The 23,476-nt window shown below is 36.6% G+C and overlaps 2 protein-coding genes across 2 annotated transcripts in view; one reads left to right on the forward strand and one right to left on the reverse strand.

Annotated features, from left to right (window-relative positions):
* Positions 1 to 1,836, reverse strand: part of LOC120633660 (CDC42 small effector protein homolog) — a 59,154-nt gene extending 57,318 nt beyond the window's left edge. The window contains exon 1 of the mRNA XM_039903962.1: positions 1,675 to 1,836. The gene's annotated coding sequence lies outside the window, so the exon portion shown is untranslated. The remainder of the gene's footprint in view (positions 1 to 1,674) is intronic.
* A 5,304-nt stretch (positions 1,837 to 7,140) lies between these two features.
* On the forward strand, positions 7,141 to 23,056 carry LOC120633687. The gene is made up of 12 exons (XM_039904001.1): positions 7,141 to 8,107; positions 12,431 to 12,760; positions 13,352 to 13,678; positions 14,711 to 14,974; positions 15,841 to 16,101; positions 17,420 to 17,612; positions 18,596 to 18,771; positions 18,915 to 19,052; positions 19,521 to 19,691; positions 20,624 to 20,734; positions 21,439 to 21,648; positions 22,267 to 23,056. The coding sequence occupies exons 1-12, from the start codon at positions 8,059 to 8,061 to the stop codon at positions 22,461 to 22,463; spliced, it is 2,427 nt and encodes an 808-aa protein (XP_039759935.1). The 5' UTR covers positions 7,141 to 8,058; the 3' UTR covers positions 22,464 to 23,056.
* The last annotated feature ends 420 nt before the right edge of the window (positions 23,057 to 23,476 follow it).

Below are 23,476 nucleotides of genomic sequence, written 5' to 3' on the forward strand. Positions count from 1 at the left end.
ATAAATGCAATTTAGTACTATTGTATAAAGTAGGTACGTAATAAATAATATGACGTTTTTCAAGTATAGGCAACCGCTACTAGAAAAGCTTCTGAGCTGACTATTAATGTTGTAAGCAATTTTTGCTTCTTAGTCGTGAAGTCTGACCACTCTGGTCGTGGCTGCTGTGATGAATTAAGTAAGCAATTTAGAAACTCAAGAATTACGATTTTTGTCAATTTTTGTCAGCTTTAGAATGAAATTCGATTTAACAAAAGGCTAATTTGATATAATATACCATAATATTGCAGAATTTATTGTCAAAAGCCATGATTCACATAAACTATTATAATGGAAATTACTTATTTTTATTTTATCGATAGGAATATGTTCATCTTCTTGCTTATTGTGCCCTAGACTAAGTCCTCTCTTAAACTTAAAGGCAAGACTTATTGTTTTAGTTTTGGCATATTTTTTACGATTGGCCGCATACCTCATTGCTAAGTTACCATCCTTTTAGATTTAACGATTATTAAGATAATCCTGATTCATAGTAAATAATTGACCTCTATTCATGTCATAGTTCTCTTCAGCAAAGATTTCTTCTGCCATCAGAGATAGGGATTTAGAGCTTACAATTATTACGGCTAGAATTATAAAAACTTCAGTTATTCATCCTTTTATGGACAATATGTTTTTTAATTTGTTTTTTCAATGTTTTTATCGTCATTGTTTTATTTATTGTGTTAATTTAAAGCTTCAATTGATTAATGGAACAGAATCTATGAATCATTTACATACCATATTATATTATACCATAAGCAATGGCATAATCTCTTTAAAAGAAAACGTAGAGATTGCAGGATTATCCTGGTATCCACCAATCACACTTTTATGATCACAATACAAAATAAAATTACAAATAAAAATACAGTTGTCGAACACAGCTCATAATATTTTCAACTAGGTACTTAGATGAAGAATAAAGAACCAACAAGATTTACAAGCACTGTTTTTATAGACTATCTCTGTTGATATGTACGCGGTTTTTATGCCAACAAATTTTGAAAAGATACCGTTAGTATGCCGTTCAAGTTATCCCCCTCGATCTTTACATTATAATAAATATTCAAGAGTTAGATGTTACTGATGAACTAAAAGCTTGCGAAAAAACACGAATAACTTGCAATCATTTATATTCTGTGTTCCATTATTTATAACAAGACCATGAAAAAGGATTTGTGTCGTTAGCAGATATAAATAGCGCAAAACTTATTATTTTGTGAACCGTCTTGTGACTCGGCGGGCCGTTGGAGTTCGTACTTAAGTGATATCCAAACAAACAGGCCACTTATAAATATTTAATAAAACAGCAAACCACAGATTAGTCATGGCGGTTTCCACTCAACTTCACTTTAACTTACATTATCATATATACAAACATAGAATTAACTATGAATTAACTATTTATGGTAATAGAAAATTGTCCTCAGTCAACACACATTGAAAATAATGCAAAAGTAGATTATAGTAGTCAGACAAGTTCAAAAGAAGATACCAATAACGGAATCGCGGACGCAACATGCTTCCCATCCAATTGGATCTAATTAATTAAAAACAATTCGGTGTGATACAAATATATATTTTCAAATGAACTTTCGAAAACTTACAAGTAAAGACGAAAGTCCTACTCACTTTGTAAAAGAAATCCGTGATGCTTGCGTTGACACAGAAACAATGTATGCAGTTAAAGAGACACACAGATAACACCGTGGTTTTAAGTGAATTGGTAATTAATTGAACTTTTTTTGATAGTGGCTTAAACAGCAGCAAGAAACACGTACAGTCTACACGCGGTTCAGTATTTGACTGATGACGTGAATCGAGCATGGAACTGCCGCGCCGGTCGACTTGCCCCTCAAGTGCCTTATAGGTCTTAAGAATACCACATCCTGCTCAGATTATTAATCCTTATTGCATTTCTCTTTAAGGGAGTAATTCGTTTGGTGAATGACTATTTTGTATTGCTTTAGTTTCGCTCTACATACAAATTGTGTATGCCACGGCCGTTTACACATTTCTTTTAAGTGGAGAGAAAAGGCGAAAGGATATAGCAACTTAAATGTTTGCCTGTAGCATGTTATTGTGATTGTATGAAGTCATAAAGTGAATTGTTGCCACTAGTTGTCGAATTATTCGCTGTTATCTTATCTATTTTATTGCACAAAGAATAATATGTACCTACCTACCTACTGTCGCAACATTAAAAGCATTATATCATTTTAAGCCGCTTCGATATATGAGTGGTTTGTTTGTACCCCGTTCCTATCCGCCAATTCCATTGTGGTTTTCCGTGTAAGAAAACTGTACCTGCATTGTAAGAAATTTTTAAAATAATTACCTCTTTGTAAAATTAATAGGACATTAACCTTACATATTTTGAATTCCACGGAAAAGCGATTGATTCACTTTGAAGAAGTCTCCAAAGTAAAATTCAAAACCAATAAGTAGGACTAATACGAGTATAAGCACTGTTAAAAGTCTGTTTCTATGTAGTTATTCTACTACCGGAAGCAGATAGCGGTGTTTAGGCAGACTCTACTGAGAAGAAGCCAATAAGCAACACCGCAGATGTTCTTTTCCATCATCAACTTTAAAAATTTTGTAAAATTTATTCTATGTCGCGAGAAATGAAAGTGGATCAGCGTGTTACCTTTATGTTTTATATGAGTTGTTGAAACTTATGCACTTGTTTTATAATTGAAATTTGAAGGTGTCAAATATTAAACTTCTTCTGAGTGTTTTTTTTTACCAAAGAATTACTTTTGCACGCTATTATTTCCTTTTCTGTGTTCCAGTTCGTATATCGAAATATTTTGTTTGATGAATGTTTACCTCAACTTAAATGAGATGAGGTAGTAAATTAGCTCAGGTGTCCTGTTTACTTGGACCATTTAATATAATTTAATATAATGAAGGGTGATGATTGTCTTTGTCAGTGTGTTTATTAAAAGGGTTTCCACGCTGTTTCGATTTATTTAATCTAAAAACGTCGTGACTTTGCTAAAATTAGGCGACCCTGTTTACCCCTCGTGAAAGTGACGTGTACGTGGCAGGGTTGCTGACACCTCGAGAGGTTGAGCTTTTAGTTTTGTATGGGTTTTGGAAGTGTGGAGCGATTGTCCCTACGTGGCCTAGTCAAGTCGCAATTTAACTTACCACCGCACATATGACCTACCCTACACATATTTTATACTTTGTTTGCTTTTTGTGTCTATAGCAAAGATTAAATAATTATATATGTGTTCACGCCTTTTATGAATTAGAAATATATATTGATTTATTTAACTCTATATTTATCATTTTTCATTAAATGTAAGTCTGCCATTTTCTGACAACTTTATAGGTAGGGTTTGTTGTATATGTAATTAATATGTATGTACTGCGACTGTGACTGCGATTGCGACTGCGACTGCGACTGCGACTGCGACTGCGACTGCGACTGCGACTGCGACTGCGACTGCGACTGCGACTGCGACTGCGACTGCAACTGCGACTGCGACTGCGAAAGCGACTGCGACTGCGACTGAGACTGCGATTGCGACTGCGACTGAGACTGCGATAGCGACTGCGACTGCGACTAACACTTTAAAACAATAAAAAACAAAATCAACTTCGGTTCCGGAAATACGTTGGCACAGACATACACGCACACATAAACACCTCAAACTTATAACACCCTGTCTGTCGTTTTTGCATCGGGCGTAAAAGAAAAATAAAAATCTTTAGCTTCCCTATGTTTAACTGGACAAATGAGTAAAAGTATTTCGCCGATATGAAGCATCCCTAAGCCCTGGTAGGTGAGGTGCTGATAAGGCGTGCATAGGCCGTATGGGCTGCTGGGGCGAATCGTTTCCACATGAATACCCAGCACGCAGCGTGTAAAGTGTTCACTGGCCTGAAATACACTGTGTCCCCCATTTACATAAAACGTGGACAAAATAATATGAACGGTGGGTTTTCCACCGATGACCTCTATGTGTTCGATAATTGCTTGGTTGCTCTAGTGGTTAGCAAACAATAAAATTGGACTTTTTTTTTTCATTCAGGATTCGTGATGTTTTCCTTCTATGTGCCTATTTGAATAAAGATATTTTTGACTTTGTTCACTGACTTCTACTTTCGGTTTATGAGAAAGGATAGCTTTTACTTAAATCACAATTGGCCAGCTTAGATAACAAACGATTTAAACTCCGGTTTGACTACAGTGAAAAACAAAGAAGCAAAGATGTAAACCCAGTAGCAGTAGGTAGCTACTTAGTTTTTAAAATTACTTTAATTTGCTTAACGCAATATTTAGATCTGTTTTTGCTACTTTTTATGTTTCAGTCCACTATGGATAACCTCCGGGTGCCTTGCCCGAATCAAAAACTGATTTCATGTAGTAAGTTACACCATTCCTTAGATTTTTAATCGTATTATGTCGTATCTATAAAATTAAACCACACTAAGGGTATTTGTAATTTCTATCACAGAATAGAATATAATATATTGCTCACTATTTACATATACACTAAATTTTCTAACTTCTTTTATAATGTGTGTTGTCTTTCATTACTCTTTAGAGTAATATGTTTTATGAATATCAAAAGACAGGTGACATAAAATAAATAAAAGCAAACAAAATAAAATGGGATTTTCAATACGTAAGTGTGCTTTTATTATTTTCTTACTAAATTTAAACATAAACTTTACACAAAAAAGTTACAGTAATATTGTTTACAATATACAACGAATACAACTTGCACGTAAATAAAAATAGAATTTAGAAAAGCAGTTGGCAAGGCCTAGCATTAGAAATATTATATCCTAGTATAATAAATTACTATTATTGTATAAGTATATTTTGTGTGCCATTGAATGTATCTATCTTTCTAATTTACTGTGCAAACGATGGTGCTGATACACCACATTTTTAAAATAGGACAATTTTGTCACAAATCGGAACAAAAGTTTTCACTTTATGAACATTATTCAAACATTAGCAGTGCTTTAAAATCATTTAACAAATCCTAACAATATCTTACAAGATGTTTGTAAATGTTATAGTGTTTAGTGTTTCAATGTTTATAAACATTGTATAGCTGGGGTATAGCAGTAAAATTATGTAACTTTGTTTTCCTAAGATAAAAGTTTATAAAAGTCTATGGTTTACAAACTAAAACCTAGCAAATTTAACGATTCTAATATTGCTTCAAGAAAGGACGATAAATAAACACTAGTTTTATTGCGCCTGTAGATTAAAATATATAATTTAAAGATTATATATATTGCTAATGAAATTCCACAGGCTTGATAAGTTATTTTTATAAATCTGTTACATGATTATTATTTATTAATCTGTAGATACAGTAACCGTTGTCACCCTACTAAGACTCTGGGAGGTCCTTTGAGTGTACACGGTGTATTTAATTGGAACATCAAATTAATATACGAGTAAAGTTTGGATAATCTCGCTTATATTTACCTAATTTATTTATTCAATATTATGTACCTAAATGAAGTAATTCACATAATATAATTATTTATTATTATGTTAAAGTGGTATTCCAGTGGTTAAGGCCTCGGTATCTTTTTCTTATAACTTGCTCAAACGGTGAAGTGCTCATCGTGAGGAAACATTCTACAACAAATTGCTCGCCGTCAAGAGTTCCCCATGATGTTTTCAAAGGCGTATGGAGTCCACCAATCCAAAAGTCCTTCCCTTTGTGGGAAGAAAATTGTGCTCAGTAACAGACCAGTAATGGATTGATATTATAATTATGAGGATTGACCATTGTGACCAAGCTGGGTGCGGGAGTTAGTCATGGCAATTCTAGATTCACCGGAGAGAACTGAAAATTTAAAACGCGTAGGTACGAAGTCGCGGGTTGCATATGTGTATAGGATTTTTTATTTTATATATGTATAGGGTTTTCTATTTTATCCCAAAATTTTTATTAGGAAATTTTATCTAGTCATTTTTTTTTAAGTAAAAACCTTTTTTTTTTAAACATTACTCAGCTTAAGAGAAGGTACCTTCGCATCATCTAACCAACGTCCGCGTAAGCTTGCAAAATTCTTACTAATTACCTATTGCTCAAGCAGCAGTGTATTGTAATTGGTTACAAGTGCGACGCAAACCTGCACGCCACCTCCAACCAAGCCTTTGTTTAGTATTTTTTTAGACTGTGCCTGTAAAGAGACAAAATCGAAACAGCATTGCGTCAGAGAAGACTTGACTTTTTATTTTTTAATCCCTATAAGTTAACCCTTAACTGCAATCTTCCCTGGTGGTAAGTGATGATGCAGTCTAAGATGGTAGCGGGCTAACCTGTTAGGGAGTGTGGTAGTCTTACCCCTAATCGGTTTCTTCGCGACATCGTACCGGAACACTTATCGCTCAGCGGCACGTCTTCGTCAGTAGTGGGTAACTAGCCACGGCCAAAGCGTCCCAACAAACCAGACAAGAGAAAATTCAGAAACGATAAATTACCAAATCGCCCTGCCGGGAATCGAACCCGACACCTCATATTAAAATTCACAGCGCTCATCGTTGCGCCAAATATACTGACTGAAAAATTTCCAAAAAACTGATTACGCCGTTTAAAAGTTCACTGCTGGACGACAGGCCTCTCGAAATGGGAGGGGAAGGAGGGTTTTCCCTTAATAACCACCCTGGGCAGTAGATGGTAGCAGAGCACGCTGCTGCCCGTTTTCTGTTATATTCACAGTCGCCTTGTACCTACGACTCCGGCCCGAAGCGGATGTGTGTACTGATTCTGTATATTCTGATCTGCATTCTGATTCACCACACAGTTGACAGTACACATATGCGAAATATGGCTTAGAATTAATGTTTTTATGTAAAGAAGCTCATCGATTAATTAATAGTAAATGTTATTTTAACCACAGTTTTGAACCATTAAAGCACAAAGTCCATTTAACTATGAAGGTAAGTTTAATGTTTCGATACTCGAAAGTGAACTACGATAATCTGCTAATATGGGTAATACTAATTAAACGTCAACAAGGAAAACGATTCCAAGAGCGAATGAGAATGAATACCTAACTATGAAATAACTCTTATTTCCTTAACTCGTTAACCTCTAAAACTCTGTGTCGCTTTAAAATGAATTAAAATTCATCGCGCTAAGTGTAACATAATGGATTGTGTGAACAAATATGTAACTTGTGACAGATCCACCGTATCTTGCACGTGAAGTGATATTTGAGATAAATTATTTTATATATGCGAGAGTCAATGTGAAGAAATACATAGCGCCGGTCGACGTTTGTGTGCTAAATACCACGTACAGAAATATATTCAAACGTGATTTCAATAACCAAGAAATAAAAAAATATAATACAACAAATGTCCTAGTTTTTATTCATAGAGAATTTTAAAGGACAGCGTACTGAATAGTGAATATTAAAGAGTATCGCTAGTTAACATTTATGATACTTTTTAGTTTGCAAGAATTAAAGTTAATCTAAATTTATTTAATATAAAGTTATGCCAACATTTATCGAAAAAAAAGAAGTGAAAAGTTCAAATAACGCCGAGTTTAATGCTGCTGTTTACTGTGATAAAATCGGATAACATAACCCAATTTTATGTACTCGTTCACCTTGAGACAACTTTGCATCACTGATAACTATTGTGAGAAACAATAAAATTGTGTTTTAAGTGTAAAAAGCAATAACATGAAAAATGTGAAATTGATAAAGTGTCTGTGAAATTGATGAAGTGAAATTGATAGTGACTGAGTCCAGTACCGGCAAAGCAAAATAGCAATCACTAAAACCTAATCTAGTGATCAGCATTTTCGGAATATCAAATACACAAGTACAATATTATCCGCAGAGGGCAATCAAGGGATATCGTTCATCACGTAGGTGATTAGATAAAGGAATTTGGACCAGATAATGTTGATCGATTATTGATTAATTACAAGGATATAAGGGTTGGTGGACGTAGCCTCGCGAGGTCAGTTTTCCGTTACTCCTGCGCCCGCGCAGTGCTGTGTTTAAAGCGATATGATGCGGTCGCAACTGTGGATTGCGGTGTACGCCATTTTACTTGCAGGTGTGTTTTGTTTTGGTGATAATACGTGTTCTTTTATTTTTTTGTATTCTGCTACGCCGTTAAGCCTCAGATTGGTGAATTGGAAATCTACTTTTGTGAATTTGTGCCGTTTTATCCTTAATACGTTGGTATAAATGCGGCTTGGCACGCGTGTTCTTTCTCATTAAAGTTAGGTATAAATTGGAATGATATTGCGTGAAAGAAGGTTAAACCAACAGAACTTTTCAATTTACGGTAGGGATTAAGTATCAGGTAAAAAATATCTCTATGCAAGACATAACGCTAATTCATTGCGCTGGTAGTTTTAGTGTGCACAGAAGGACAAACATACACTTTCGCATTTATATTGGGCAACAACAATCACTGTTTATTAAAAAAAAAATATGTGTAAAATGATCTGCTAAAAGTGGGAAATAATAACTAAGAACATACTCGTACCTAGGTAGGTACTGAACAAATAAAAAATATAACTGGGCGAATAGAAAGATTGAGCGGTCGAATTTTATACAAAGCGATCGACTTATAAATCAGAATCGATAAATATAGTGCAGTCTTGTTGTCCCCGTGCTACTACAAATATTTATAGTATGGCTATAAACCTAGGCTAACTTTAAATATCAGTAATTTAACTGTTAGAACTGGCTGGCACTTTGGTTTTATTTGGTGATTAATAGAGGCCATTTTTGAGATTTGTAGACGCCATACATTCGCTCACTTAGGATTTTAGTAAACCAGTCAGTAATTACGTTATCTTTAATATACATTCTCATTCGCTAGATTAAATGTTACCAATTTATAATATTAGTAAAGTCAAAATTTGCTTGTTTATTATGATGTTATTTACGGGTAAAAGCCTTTCTCGTTTTTCCGGCGAACTTGCTAAAACCGGTCGGTGCACATCATTACACCAACCTTCCTACTTCATTAGTAGTTTACGGATCCACGTCAACCTTGGAACGTGAACAATACCTACTCAATGCCTTATAACTATTCTTTCGGTTTAAGACTATGTAGATACTTACATAGTATCTCTATAATGGAACCACGTAGACGGTATGCATTGTATGTGAATAATAAGCAAACAGATAATGTAAGATAATAATAATTTTATGTGTTAAATAAATATAAATACATATTGAGTAGGTATGTAAGACTTATTGTTTGCAACTGTCCGCTGATGAGTTATGTCGTCTATCTCCAACCACATTCATCAGATCTACACAAAGTTTGGGTAAAATTAAACACATATTATAACCTCTATAGTACAAAAGTAATTATTTCAATCTGTTATTATTTGTCGGAGTTATGGTGTAAAATCGTCTTAATACTTTCATCCCCTCTCCCAAAGTAACCGAGCTTAATGTCGGGATAAAAAGTATCCTATATTACTTCTAACACTTCCAAGAATATGTGTACAAAGTTTCATGAGGATCGGTTAAGAAGTTTTTGCGTGAAAACGTAACAAACAAACTTACATTGATATTTATAATATTTTAAGTAGGGAACGGGATAGGGATTAAGTACTCCATCTTATTAAAAAAATGAAAATTAAAACATACATATTAAAGCACTTGTGAAACGTCAAGTCTCTTTTTGTAGCAACTTTACCACCGCGCCGGTTCGGATGGAAAATTCTACCGAGAAAAAGCCGTCAAGAAACTCAGCTGCTCTTTTCCAACATCAAGACATAAGTAACAAGTAACCTTATCATTAATCTATTGTATGCCTACCTTTCTGTAATAAATGTGATTTAACACATTGTTACTACGGCATTGGCAGGCCTGGAATTGCCTTCGAAATCATGCATTATATGCAATTTAGGATTTTATATAAATCCACAACTACGGCCTCCCTACTCATTCTGAGAGGGAGGCTATAATAAGTGTAAGTAATATCATGGAATTCCGCAAAATAAAGCCTGCTCCTATTGAATATCTTAATATTATTTATCTGGTGGGACGACCAGCAAAGACGTGATGCCGAGCGATTTGCGGAACGATGCCGCGTAGAATCCGATTAGGGGCATGGATTGGTCTTGATATGTCTGGTGTTTGTCCATAATCCTAACAGGCTAGCCCGCTACCATCTTGGGGCTAATTATTTGGTCGGCGCATAAAAACCTAAAAAATTAAAAATAAACCAATAAGGAAAAAAATGCATGTCGATTTTTGATGATTTTTGAAATTTTAAATAATTCTGAAATTCTTAAAAAAAATTTTTCGAGCTGTCGTTTGGAGACATCTCATAAAACATAAAAAAAAATTTGTCGGTTTTTTTGCGCCACCCTCTTATATATATATATATATATATATATAAATATATAAAAAAAGTGCATGTGTGTTATGGTGGAGAAGCCTGATGAAAACATCATGAGAAAACAAGCATGCACGACAGTTCATAATGTCCACAAAATCGTGTAAAGTCTACCAATCCGCTACACTTCCTGTGCCCTATAATAAGCGTAACGGGTTTATGTTGATGATCATGTGAGCCTCATAAACCAAGTGAAGAAATTAGGTATTATATTATTTCGGGACTGACTTATCTATTTTTGTTTCTAAATTATTATTCTATTTTCGTCGCATCCGATAAATATGTTTTCCCGCGTTTATCTTAATCCAGCTAATCATAAGTGACAACGTTAAGAGAACTCTTGAAGATGCCTATTTATAAGTTCGTTCGTTCACTCGTAATCGCTCTTTGGGATCATCATTAGGTATGAAGCTGTATTGGTTTAAGGCTTTAAAAGTATTCCATACCCGTTCTGGATGCAAGCTATATTTATGCAACATTTCGCCAAGATGCAGCCATGTATAGGTAGATTATTAAAGCTTTTTTTGAAATCATCAGTGCTCTTCATCATCAAAGCTTTACAGCCCTGGGTCGGCCTTGGCTTGGTCAAGCAAATTTCTCCATTTGAGTCTGTGAGAAGTATTATATAGTACTTTACGTATATTCAGCTTTATATTAATGAGTACTATTTTCTTAGCCTATACAAGTAAGCATGTAGTGTCGGCCGATTGGCGCAGTGTGCAGCGACCCTGCTTTCCAAGTCGAAAACTGTGGGTTCGATTCCCACAACTGGACAATGTTTGTGTGATGAACATGAATGTTTTTCAGTGTCTGGGTGTTATCTATATGGTTATTATAAGTATTTATGTATATTATTCATAAACTTATTCATCAGTGATCTTAGTACCCATAACATCCCCCCAATCGGTGTCTACGTGACATCGTAACGGAACGCTGAATTGGCGGCCCGTCTTTGTCGGTGGGACATTAACTAGCCACCGCCCAAGCCTCCCACCAGACCAGACTAAAGCTAATGCAGAAATTATAAATTACCGTTTTGCCTCTGCCGGGAATCAAACCGAGACCTCCCATTTTTAAACCACAGCACTCGCGCCATTTCGGACTAAATTTTACGTACCAAATGATTTATTCAATTTTATATTAATGCCTAATGTATATAATGACTAAAGGTACGTAATGTATATACTTAGGTAGGTACCTAAGTCTTATAAAACAACATTTCTCAAGTCACTTATTTACCCACAATAGCTTATTTATTATCGCCATCACGAGTTAAGCCGATAATAATAACAAATGCGATTGCATTGCACGACGTAATGTCAATTCTTGCGAAACTTGCATTCATAAAAATATTATCGTTGGCAAGAATTTTAAACATCCCGATCGATTATTTCATAATTATCTCATACCCAAGACTTCGTCCGCCATCCGCGAATAAAATCTGATTTAGGTACCGTTTATTTTGCGCTGAAGGAAAACATCGAGAGGAAATCTGTATGCCTCTGAGTTCTCTATCTATTATCTATAATATTCTCAAAGATGTGTGAAGTCTAGCAATCTGACTGGGCCAACGTGATGGTTCCCTCACTCTTAGAGAAGTCTCTTGCCCTGTAGTGGGCCGATAACGGGTTGATAAAGATGAATATTATCAAAATTATTATGGAATTTACACATAAAATGTATCTTCTATCCAGCTATAAACACTATATCCATTCATCCATCCATCCAATGATTCATCCATCTATCCAAATATTCATCCATCCAGAAATCTATCTTTGATTCTGACGGAACGGCGTAGTGGGAATCTCAGCGTTGGTAGACCACCACTAGGTTATAGACATACTAAAACTAGTTACAGATAAGTTAGATCAAGAACATTGTATCCCTGAGAAATATCTATGACCAGCAGTAGACATTAATCGGATGATATGATGATAGACGTAGATACAAAGCAATACAAATTTTAACATACAAATTATTTCTCAAATTTTTCAACGGCTATGTTTTCAGGTGTCTCCTCCTCCGGAAATACTATACAAGCACCACTACCCATACATACGTCGCTAAAGGTGGGACATCGTTTAATCGCGAAGATTCTCACATTTAATGATACGGTCAGAAAATGCTATTTGGTGTCTCCGAGTGGGTCGAAAGTTGAGTTTAAGCCCAATGATGAATCTAATGCCAAGATCGTGATACTATCAGACACAGACACGTCGCAATGTCGCGCTTCTATCACTATAGACGAAAATGCCGGCGGCCTGTGGACGCTAAAATCGGAAGCTGATGGCGGGAGAGAACGAATCCAGATTTACAATGTGACGGTTACATCTGAAACAGGTAAGATAATCTTTAAAGGTAAAACAACAAAAACATAATGTACACATGGAAATCGATGCGGTGGCCAAAAATTTTCAACTTATTTTATCCGCAGTCCATATAATTAACGTCCTACTGCAGGGCACAGGCTGCGTTTTTCATAGCAGAGGCGGCTTTAGAGCATAGACCCACCATGCTGTTCTAATGCTGGTTGGTGGACTTTTACTTAACTAATAGTATCCGGGACAATCGGCAGAGTGGGTTCTAGAGGCACGGGCCTCGGTTTTATTTTTATTTAGGCATAGACCCACCACGCTGCTCCTATGCGGTTTGGTGGGCTTTAACCACAACTATAGCCGGGGTCAACGGCTTTACGTGTTCTCCGAGGCACGGGGGCTGCCGCCGGCAACTTCCTAACTCCGGGCTGGTACCGAAAATTCCTGAATAGAAAATACACAACACCTTATATAATTTGGTCAACCCCGGGATTCGAACCCAGGACCTTGTGATTCCTAGATGAACAAGCTAACCATTGAGGCAGTTCAACCAATTTAGAAATTATAAATTCACAAATTCACGTTTTAGTAGTTTAATCACATTTTAAAATTTCAGATTCGGAGTCTAACCCATATGTCGAATATTTAGATAACAAGTTTATAAACACCACGTTTGGTTCAGTGGCCACAATAGCTTTACCAGATTACGCGTATGGTGACACTGTGAGGTGCCAAATCGTAAAGCCCGATGGAAATATGTACAATGTTCAGGAATTAGACGACAATCATGATGAATTCATCTCAAAAGTGCCATCCACAAACTGTGCTGTTCTTGTGAATGTGACATCTGAAAAAGTTATTGGAAAATGGATGTTAATTTCTGAGGGATTTGAATTATCAGGAAGATTTATAAGGAAATTACCCTTTGAAATTTCCATCGAAGGTATATATTTTTTTCTTACTCTTATTGTCTATGTGTTTCTCATAAACTAAGATCAAATCTGTACCAACGTACTTTGTTTCTTCAGAAATATAGTAATCATTTAGAAAATATTAAAATTAGTTTTGGAAAGTGTTTTAGGAATTTGTGAGAAAATCTATTTCCGAATTCTATATTTTATGTATGATATATAACAAAAAAGTGTACTATAAATCTATTATTTTGATAGAATTAAGTAATACGTATATCCGGTCACGTCGAAATGATAACATCTACCGATTATTAGATTTTTTAATATGTGATTTATTATTACTATTGTATTATCAGTTGGGGCCGAAGTCACGCTCTATCCATATATTAAAAAAAAAACGAAGCTTTGATGTCCATCATCAGTGTAACTAACACTCATCATCATCTTCATCATCACTTCAACCGATTGAAGTCCACTGCTGTCTTTTGTAGAGAGTTCTAAAAATCCACGGTCCTGGGCCGCTTGTTTCAAGCTGCTCCTAGCGCCTCGTTTGATGTCGTCTGTCCACCTCGTTGGGGGCCGACCAACACTGCGTTTATCTGTGCGGGGTCGCCATTCCAACACCTTGGAACCCCAGCGTCCATCGGTTCTCCAAACTATGTGCCCCGCCCATTTCCACTTCAGCTTAGCAACTCGCTGAGCTATGTCGGTAACTCTGGTTCTTCTACGGATCTCCTCATTTGATCACGTAGAGATACTCCCAACATTGCTCTTTCCATCAGCATTCTTCTTCTTCTTTAAGCGACCACTGAATAGTAACTAACACTGATTGCGATGAATCCTTTAAAGGATGAATATGATATGATGAAATTAGAATGTTTTAAAAAATCGTAACTCCAAAAGTATGAAAAATATAATAACATAGTTTGTATGCTCGTTTTCAGATAGCCTTAGCGATGTTGTGCCTCTGATCTTCCGCTTGACAGTTTTGTCTGGGAAAACCTGTATAACTATAGATTATACAGGTCTATGCTAATGATGATAAAAGATTTTCCGAATTTCAGAATCCGTGGATGCTGGTGTAGGTGTAATGAATGTAAAGGAAGGGAATACTATGTTTATAGCTTTGAGGAACAATTTAAGTGGACACCATGTAGAGACTTGCAGACTACTAGGACCGCATGGGATTCCACCAGCACATTACAACAGACTAAATAACATATGTGGTTTTAGAGTCGGAAATGTAACGACAAATGACAGTGGCTATTGGGAAATCTATTATGGAGATACAATAAAATATAGAGCCTTCATCGAAGTTATTGTTCACGGTAATTTTATTTCACATGTTATATTTCTTCATTCGAATATGCCTCACAGGCTCAAATTCAAATTCGAATTCTTTATTTGGAAAGGATATGTTAGTTACGAAACACTTATATCTTTATATTATATATTTCTTGTGTGCGTGTGTATGACATTGAACTACCCGATTTGAATGAAATTTTCGGTATGCGTTTGGATGGCATCCTGGATGGTTTTGATTCACAAATAAGCCCGACAGATGGCGCTGAGGTTCGCTAGTGTATATATATATATACACTACACACTAGCGAACCTATAAATGAAATAGATATATAAGTTATAAGTTTCAATATTGTGGTAAATTATAAAGCATTATATTAAGTATAATGTCAGTAAAGGTAATTACATAAATCCTGGCAAATATTTCGGTGCACTAAAAATTCCTTAACTGAATTAAATGAGCCATTTGCCATCGTGCAAAATACCCCCCTGTGTCCATCAACAAGATGCGTAGCTGTTAAGTCTTATGTGCCTGTAATTACCGTTACATAGCATTGAAACAATGCTGCTTAGCGGCAGAAATAAGCTTGGCAGTAGGAATTCCCCAAACGAGCTCTGTCATAAAAAGCTACTAGCTATCTTTTACTAAAAAAAAGCAGCTGGGTAAGTTTGTTGTGGGCTTCTTCTTAGACCAAGACGCGTTTGGAACCCTCGTAGCTTTAGTTTTAAGTTTACAAATATGATTATCGCCATCATATCACTACCGTGTACTTCTCATGTAATGTACGTATCAAAGGTGCCACCTATGGGCTTACTAGAATAAAGATATTTTCGACTTGGCCTTTAATGAAATTTTTCGAGCTAGATAATTATTTTTGAATTTTACTTTTAGGTGCTCCTTCTACAGATCAGATTAACCTTTACTGGACTAAAGATAAACCAGTTGATGTAACTATCGGACCGGAGAACGCAATTTACTGCCGAGTTAAGAATCCAGCAGGCTTTGAAGTATATAATGGTTTTAGGAGATGTACGATTACTCTTGACAGGGTCATCAAGTCCCAACATGAAGGTTTATGGAAGCTGGACGTTGGGTTGCCCGGACAAGTGCTTACACATAGCTACAACGTTAAAGTTGAGGTTAAAGACGCAGGTAAATTTCTATTTAATTTAATTGCGTTTGAAACATGAAAGAATTATGGAAGGATAATCGTCTTTATTGTCACACAACTGTGTAAAATTGTAACATTTGTATCAGTTTTAAATTTAAAAAAAAGTGGGGCAAAGCTGCTGGCTGGCAATTACACAGAGTGTAACAAATACACAAATTTGCACATTAACAATAAAATGAATTATCTATGAAGGAAATAATCAAAAAAGAAATATAACAAACCTCAGACATCAGCTAGGTTCTTTATATTTCTTTTTTGATTATTTCCTGGAGCTTGGATTGGGCCAAATCATCATCATCATCATATCAACCTATACCCGAACCGCCAACTACAGGGCACGTGTCTCCTCCCACAATGAGAAAGGTAGGCGTAGGAAGAAGCTGTAGTCTACTACGCCGGCCCAGTTGGTGCACTCCACACGCCTTTGAGAACATTATGAAGATTTCCTCACGATGTTTTCCTTTACCGTTGAAGCGAGTTATATTTTAATTGCTTAAAACGCACATAACTCGGAAAACTTAGAGGTGCGTGCTGGGATTCGAACTCGGCCCCCCGAAGGTGAAGCCGAAGTCCTTACCACAGCTATCACCGCTACAAATATTACCTAGTTTTTTCTACTTATTACTACTTGGTATCGGCTTTCTGATATATCTTGAGAGAAAACCTAGTCTCCCAGTCTCTCCAGAGTTAAGATATTAATATAAGCTGCGTGCAGCCTGGTGCTTCCGACCAACTTTAATCACTAATATCAAAATCAAAGTCAAATATTTCTTTACGCAAATAAATAAAAAAATATACTACGACAATACATATACCGCTATCGAGCCCCAAAGTAAGCGTAGCTTGTGTTATGGGTACTAAGATGACTGTTAAATATTTTTATAAATAATATACATAAATACTTAGAATATATATATAAACACCCAGACACTGAAAAACATTCATGCTCATCACACAAACATTTTCCTCTAGTGTTGTACTCTCAGCGAAGTCGGGCATGTTAAGAGGTATTAACTGACTTATTGTCATCCATGAGAATTTCCTCCTAGAATATAAAAAAAAAAAAAATGTAGTGGGAATCGACCCACGGCCTTGGGCTCAGAAAGCAGGGTTGCTGCAAACTGAGCCAATCGACCGTCAAGTTATGACAAATTATGTACAAGACCAGAGAAAATTCTTACACTGTCCCGGGGATCGAAACCAGCCGGGACCTCCCACTTAAAAGACGGTCCACAACCCTTACCACTTCTCTAGGGAGGTCGCCACACCTTATTGTAAAAAATGATCATTATATTACAGCTCGAAAACCGCACGTGTCCACCTGGGTATCTGTCCGAGATATGTCGAAGAAGACAGTCACATTGTCCTGTTTCTTGGCCAGTCCTCACCCGATACGCTCCTGCAAGTTCCGTGATCCATCGGGTCGAATACTAATTGCCACTGAAGGAGTAGGCGAGAGCAGATACATCAGCTGGCAGGGCACTGGAGTCAAGTACTTAAAACTTACTAGCTTTTTCTCACGTTTGTATACATTTTGTCAATTCGGGTTCTAGTTATTCCTAGGGACCAGGAGTGTCTTTTTGCATGAAAAGCCTCCTACGTTCTTTTCATTGAAATCGATTTACAAGTTGATCGTCACGTAGTTATGTAGGCGTGACAGCATAACAAACAAACAAACTCACGTTAGAGTTAGATCTACGGCTATACTCGCGTGTGTACTTATTACTAACGTTTTACATCCAAAAATTTCCTCGTGAAAGAAAGATAAACTCTCCGTGCATTTTTCCGGGATACGCAGTAGTCTATGGAACCTAATCTTCGACTTATAAACTATCCCATGCAGAACTTCCCCGGACGAGCTCTACCCAATAGCGCTTCTTCTACTTATGTATAGAATCGTTACGCAACAGGCTTACATCACGATTTTTATTAATATACACATTTTTTCTACGCGAATAGGCGCATTTAAGAAGTTGGTCATAGATCGTTTAAAATAGTCTTAAAATTAAATTTATATACTAGTATTCCGGGTGATAATCAATTAATTTTACAAACAAAGTTTTGCGATTACAATATATTGATAAATATATATAGATTTCCTGATTTGTTTGCATTTTTGTAGAAATTGTTGCAACAATAATGTTTTATTAGGTCTTGAATAAGCCCCATTAACAAATATTTCTTGTTATATGTGGTTTACGCAGTTGACGCCGCAGTGAGTAATTATTTGTACTATGTATACCATTGTGTAATGTGATTCTGTGTTGTTGTTTGTGAACCCAAATAAATAAATAAATAAATAGATTAAACATGATGCAGGAACAAAGAAGATGCTAAAACGCGTAGTTCCGACAGAGCAATAAAACGCAATAAATAGAATGAAGCAAAAAAACTCTGATTGCTTATACTAAAAATATCTTGTGAACTATGTCTAACTTATGTATGTCTACTAACTTATGTGTTCTATACTTCTAGCTATACGGCTGGTGTTCACCAGCATGACTGCAATATTCGAATTATGGACTCTACCGTCAGTGACATTGGCATATGGCGATGTGCAATCGAAACAGAGGGCGACAATTACTACGGATTCCTCACCGTCAAGGGTTCCTGGATTAGAGACCCTGAAATCATCGCTGCTATCACACTAAGTAAGCTATAGAAGAATCAGTTAAACACCTAACTAGTTAAAAATCTTATAAAATCAAAGTATCTTAATATTAAATGTTCTTGGAAGCATACCGCTGCGTATCTGTTCTGTAAGCATATTCATTCATCTTTAAAATTATTCCAGAGCCAACCCTGAGTGCTGATAGAAGCTTCATCACCAGTTCGATCCAAGACAGCGTGACTATGACATGCTCCATACAGGCGCCAATCCGGTACTGCTACTTCCGCTCTAGAAATGGCACTCTATTTAATGTTGCACCATGTGAGTAAATACTCCTCCTAAACACGAAGTTTACATGAATAATGTTAAAAACAAAAAGAACACATTTGAGAAAAGCCCGCATAGCGGCGTCAAATAGGACGCCGCTATACAAGCTTTTCTGTATATGCTGTTCCGTATCGGCTGTCAAATTAAAAACGGGCTCAAACTTGCGCGTATTATGATTTGTCGCACGCAGGACGCAAACTTAAACGCATCGCGGATGCATGTTGTACGCGATGATTTGGCTCTTCCTTTACTCTCTCGTGCATACAATTTTTATCTATAGATAAAAATTCGATTCAAACATATTGATATCGACTAGGTTCCTTAATCGCGCGAATATTTTGTGCGCGAAACTCTATGAACTTCCTATTAGGACATACAGTATATATGCGCATTCGCGTTCTATTAGGACAACGCCTTAGTGTTTCGTGCTAAATTTGAAATATTCAACGCGTCTTTATTCAGCGGGACCTCACGATTTGGCTACTTATGTGGGAGCCGGTCTTGACGCTGGGGAATGCGGCATCAGGTTCCCGAGCCTCGCCACGTCTGACTCCGGTTACTGGAGTTGTCACGTCGGCCTTGTTGACCCGGAGGCAAAGGAACAACGTGCTAGAATTGAGGTTGCTATTTATGGTAATATACCCATTTTTTGTCACCTTCTGTTTTTATTATTTAATAAATATATATTTGTCTGGTGGGAGGCTTTGGCCGAGGCTAGTTATCACCTGACCGCCATACTTGCTGACAAGCGATATAAAGACAAGAGAAAAAAGATTATGGTTGCCATACCCCAAACAGGTTAACTCGCTACCATCATGCTGCATCACGCTACATAACGCTGCATCAGAGTGAGATTTCCAGATTCCAGAAGGGCTAGCTTGTAGATAAATAAAAACATAAAAAGCCATTTATATTATAACATCACACTAATATTATAAAGGCAAAAATGTAAGTGTTTATGTTTATAATAAATTGTTCACGCCGGAACCACTAATCCAATTTGACTGAAAATAATGTAAGGCCAAAGAACTCAGTACACTTACCAAGAAGCGGTGATAGCCCATTAGGTAGAAGCTCGACTTCACCTTCGGGGGGCCGAGTTTGAATCCCAGCTACCTCTAACTTTTCTAAGTTATGAGCGTTTTAAGTCATTAAAATATCACTTGTTTTAACGGTGAAGGGCACTATCGTGAGGTAACCTGCATTCCTGAGCTCTACTTAATGTTTTCAAAGTTGGGTGTGTGAGTCCACAAATCCGCACCCCCCTTAAACCCTACTCATTGTGGGAGGAGACCTTTGCCCTGTACTGAGACGGTAGTGGGTTGATATAATGATGATACTTACCAAGGTAAAAATTAAAAGACTGTCTGCTCCGTAGTTTTATTCATCTCCAAAAAATAAGCCATTTATATTTAGATTGCTTGCAGCAATAAGGCCGCCTTTGCATGCCTACAATTCTTGTTCTTTTGTTTATTCTATATTTTCTATATTTTGATGTTTGTGTGCAATAAAGTACCTATTTCTTCTTCTTTCTTCGTCTTCTTATATTAAGCCATTATTTCTAGATGTCATGGTGGTGAGTCAACAAATGCGCGACAACAAACTGACTTTAGAAGCTCAAGTTTACAATGAAAGACCCCTGGAATATTGCAGATTTGTCCGCATCGACGGTTTTGGTATGTTTTAACTGATCTAACTAAGCAAATGCCAGAGTGATTACTCGGGTGGTCAATTAATTTGTTGTGAATATTTAAGCATTTAGTGGTTACAAGGCGCCATTTTTATATGTTAAATTTCGTAAGCAACGAGTTTTTTTGAATTTTGACTCACGCACTAACATTTCTTAGTATCTACAGCTATGGTAAAAAACCCCTTTATTGGTTACAACCGCCTCGTTCGTCAAGGTGGTTAGCATGTTTAACTAAGTCCTGGGTTCGAATCCCGGGTCGCAGTAAATGTTAGGTATAGGTGTTTTTCTGCTAAAGAATTTTCATTACCAGCCTGGAGTTAGGAAATTGGCTGTGTCAACACCCGCGCGTCGGAGAGCACGCTAAGCCGTCGGTTCCGTTCAATATATTTATTGGTTATTGGGCGAGTTCATAAAGGCAACTATGTATTTATTAGTTTATGTTAATTATAATAAGTTTTAGTTTTCTTTGTTTTCAGAATTGCATTAGGTTAACCTCATAATTATAACTTAAGTTTTGTAAATAAATAAATTATAACTAACTTGTAACAATAGTTGTTATAGGCCAGCAACCCGCGTTGGAGCAGCGTGGTGGGTTTGTGCTCTAAAACTATCTCTCCTACGAGAGAAGAGGCCTGTACCCAGCAGTGGGACGTTAATAAGTACGGATGGTTAAAACACCTTTTTTTTCAGGCTTCACCAGTACGAACGTCCCGGAAACGATCAGCAACTCGTCGAATCTCTCAACGGGTTTATGCGCCATATCTATTAGGAACCCGACGAGTCTTGAGCAGCATCCTTGGGCCATCGTGGCGAGAATCAAGGGACAGGAAACTGAAGTGACGCGCTTCACAGACATCGCTTTCCCCGTTCCAAGCCCCCCGGGTAATGGAGGTACTGTACGTAAGTTCGTTTGACGATATCCTATCTTTTAAATGTAAACGTACTTCAGAATAAATAATGAATATACTAAGACAATACACACAACGCCATCTAGCCCCAAAGTAAGCGTAGTTTGTGTTATGGGTACTAGGATGACTGATGAATATTTTAATAGTAATATACATAAATACTTATAATATACGTATGCATTTAGACGATTCATGATTATCATTTGAAAGCTGATTGGCGCAGTGGGCAACGTCCCTGCTTCCTGAGTCCAAGGCTGTGGGTTCGATTCCAGAAGAATATTTGTGTGATGTACATTAGTGTTTAACTGTGTATGATAAGTATTTCTGTTGATTATACATAAAAATATTTATCTTAGTACTCATGAAACAAGCTACGCCTACTTCAGGTCGAGATGGCGATGTGTGCATTGCCCTAGTTTAAATATAGTAGGGTGGTAACTAGCCACGGCCAAAGCCTCCCACCAGACCGGAGAAAAAGCAGAAATTATATATTCACAAATTGCCCCTACTGGGAATCAAACCTAGGACTACGTAATTTCACACCGCTCGCCGTTGCGCCAGAGAGGTCGTCAAAACTACTCTTGTTTAGTCCCTCATTTTACTATTGCAGAATTTCGTATCCCAGGAGCATGGATAATCGTAATGTCCATAGGGATGTGCATGATTCTACTCGCCAGTTTCATCGGGCCTAAGAAGAACAGGGAGTGGACGTACGCGCGTGCCAGCTCCATTAGAAACAGCTTCATGAAGAAGAAGGTGATACAAAACGCCAACGACACAAGCAACAACACCGCAGTGGCTGCTTAGTATAATTTATATTGTAATATTTGAAGATTTAATTCCGGCAACTAGTTTTTTAAAGGATCAAAGACGCTGCTGACCCCATTTAACAAACTAGCTCTCGGGCATAATAACTTTAACCGTAAACATACAACACATTCTATTAAGCATGGAATACTAACAGTCTAACCAAAGAAAACAATGAGTAAAGACGATTTCGATGCCGATTCAGTTTTTTGTCTAACCCCCTGGGAAAATGGTGAGCGCTGTCTTATCTGTGATCACTAAACTTGTCGAAAGTTCAAGTATGGTGCTTTGCATTTCAATAATGATACCTAGCTAAGAAAGACCTACATACGAAAAGTTAAGAGCCAGCAAAGCCTTTCTTAAGCCAAACATGCATGAATATTTTCGTTTTGCCTATATTAAATCTTGAAGTATACAAAAAAAAACTGGGTTATAGAAAATATGAGAGTTGTACTTAATGAACATAATAAATTGTAACATAGTTATTTTTATGTATATTGTATCTATAAGTATACATTGTTTGTAAATTTCCGAGAGATATGCTTAATACTTATGAAGAATACGTCGTTTTTATTATTACTATTACAATATTTGTATGCTGTTTATTATTTTTCATAATAAAAGTTGTTGAAGAAATATTTCATATTTTTTCTGGACTGCCTACGACTCACTACGTAGCTATTAAGTTAAGCCTTAAATGAGTGGGTTGCTGCCAGTTGCGTGCATAGAGGGTATGCATAGGGTGTGCAGATGATATAACAAAGAAAATCTTCAATACGAGTTATAAAAACTTAAGGGTAGGCTTTTTAGAACTCTTTATTGCCTATCCTTACGTTTTTTATAACTTGGACTGGAGATTTTTTTCATTTTATATAATCTGTCCGTTTAGTGCATACCCTGTATGCACGCTCAGGAGCTTTGTACTTTACCTCCAATGATATACACGATCTGCATGAAATGTAGACAGAGTTAAACTGATAATACAATCTTTCCATTAAAAAAGATTTATTAAA

This window comes from Pararge aegeria, chromosome 22 (genome assembly GCF_905163445.1).
Source record: "Pararge aegeria chromosome 22, ilParAegt1.1, whole genome shotgun sequence".
In the NCBI taxonomy this organism is placed as follows: Eukaryota; Metazoa; Arthropoda; class Insecta; order Lepidoptera; family Nymphalidae; genus Pararge; species Pararge aegeria.

What these genes read in the sequence shown, in the direction of transcription:
- LOC120633687 (XM_039904001.1), top strand. Translation starts at nt 8,059, where the DNA reads ATGATGCGGTCGCAACTGTGGATTGCGGTGTACGCCATTTTACTTGCA. An exon ending in CATCGAAGTTATTGTTCACG is followed by an intron (nt 14,975 to 15,840) that starts GTAATTTTATTT and finishes TTTTACTTTTAG; the next exon opens with GTGCTCCTTCTACAGATCAG. An exon ending in AGTTGAGGTTAAAGACGCAG is followed by an intron (nt 16,102 to 17,419) that starts GTAAATTTCTAT and finishes ATTATATTACAG; the next exon opens with CTCGAAAACCGCACGTGTCC.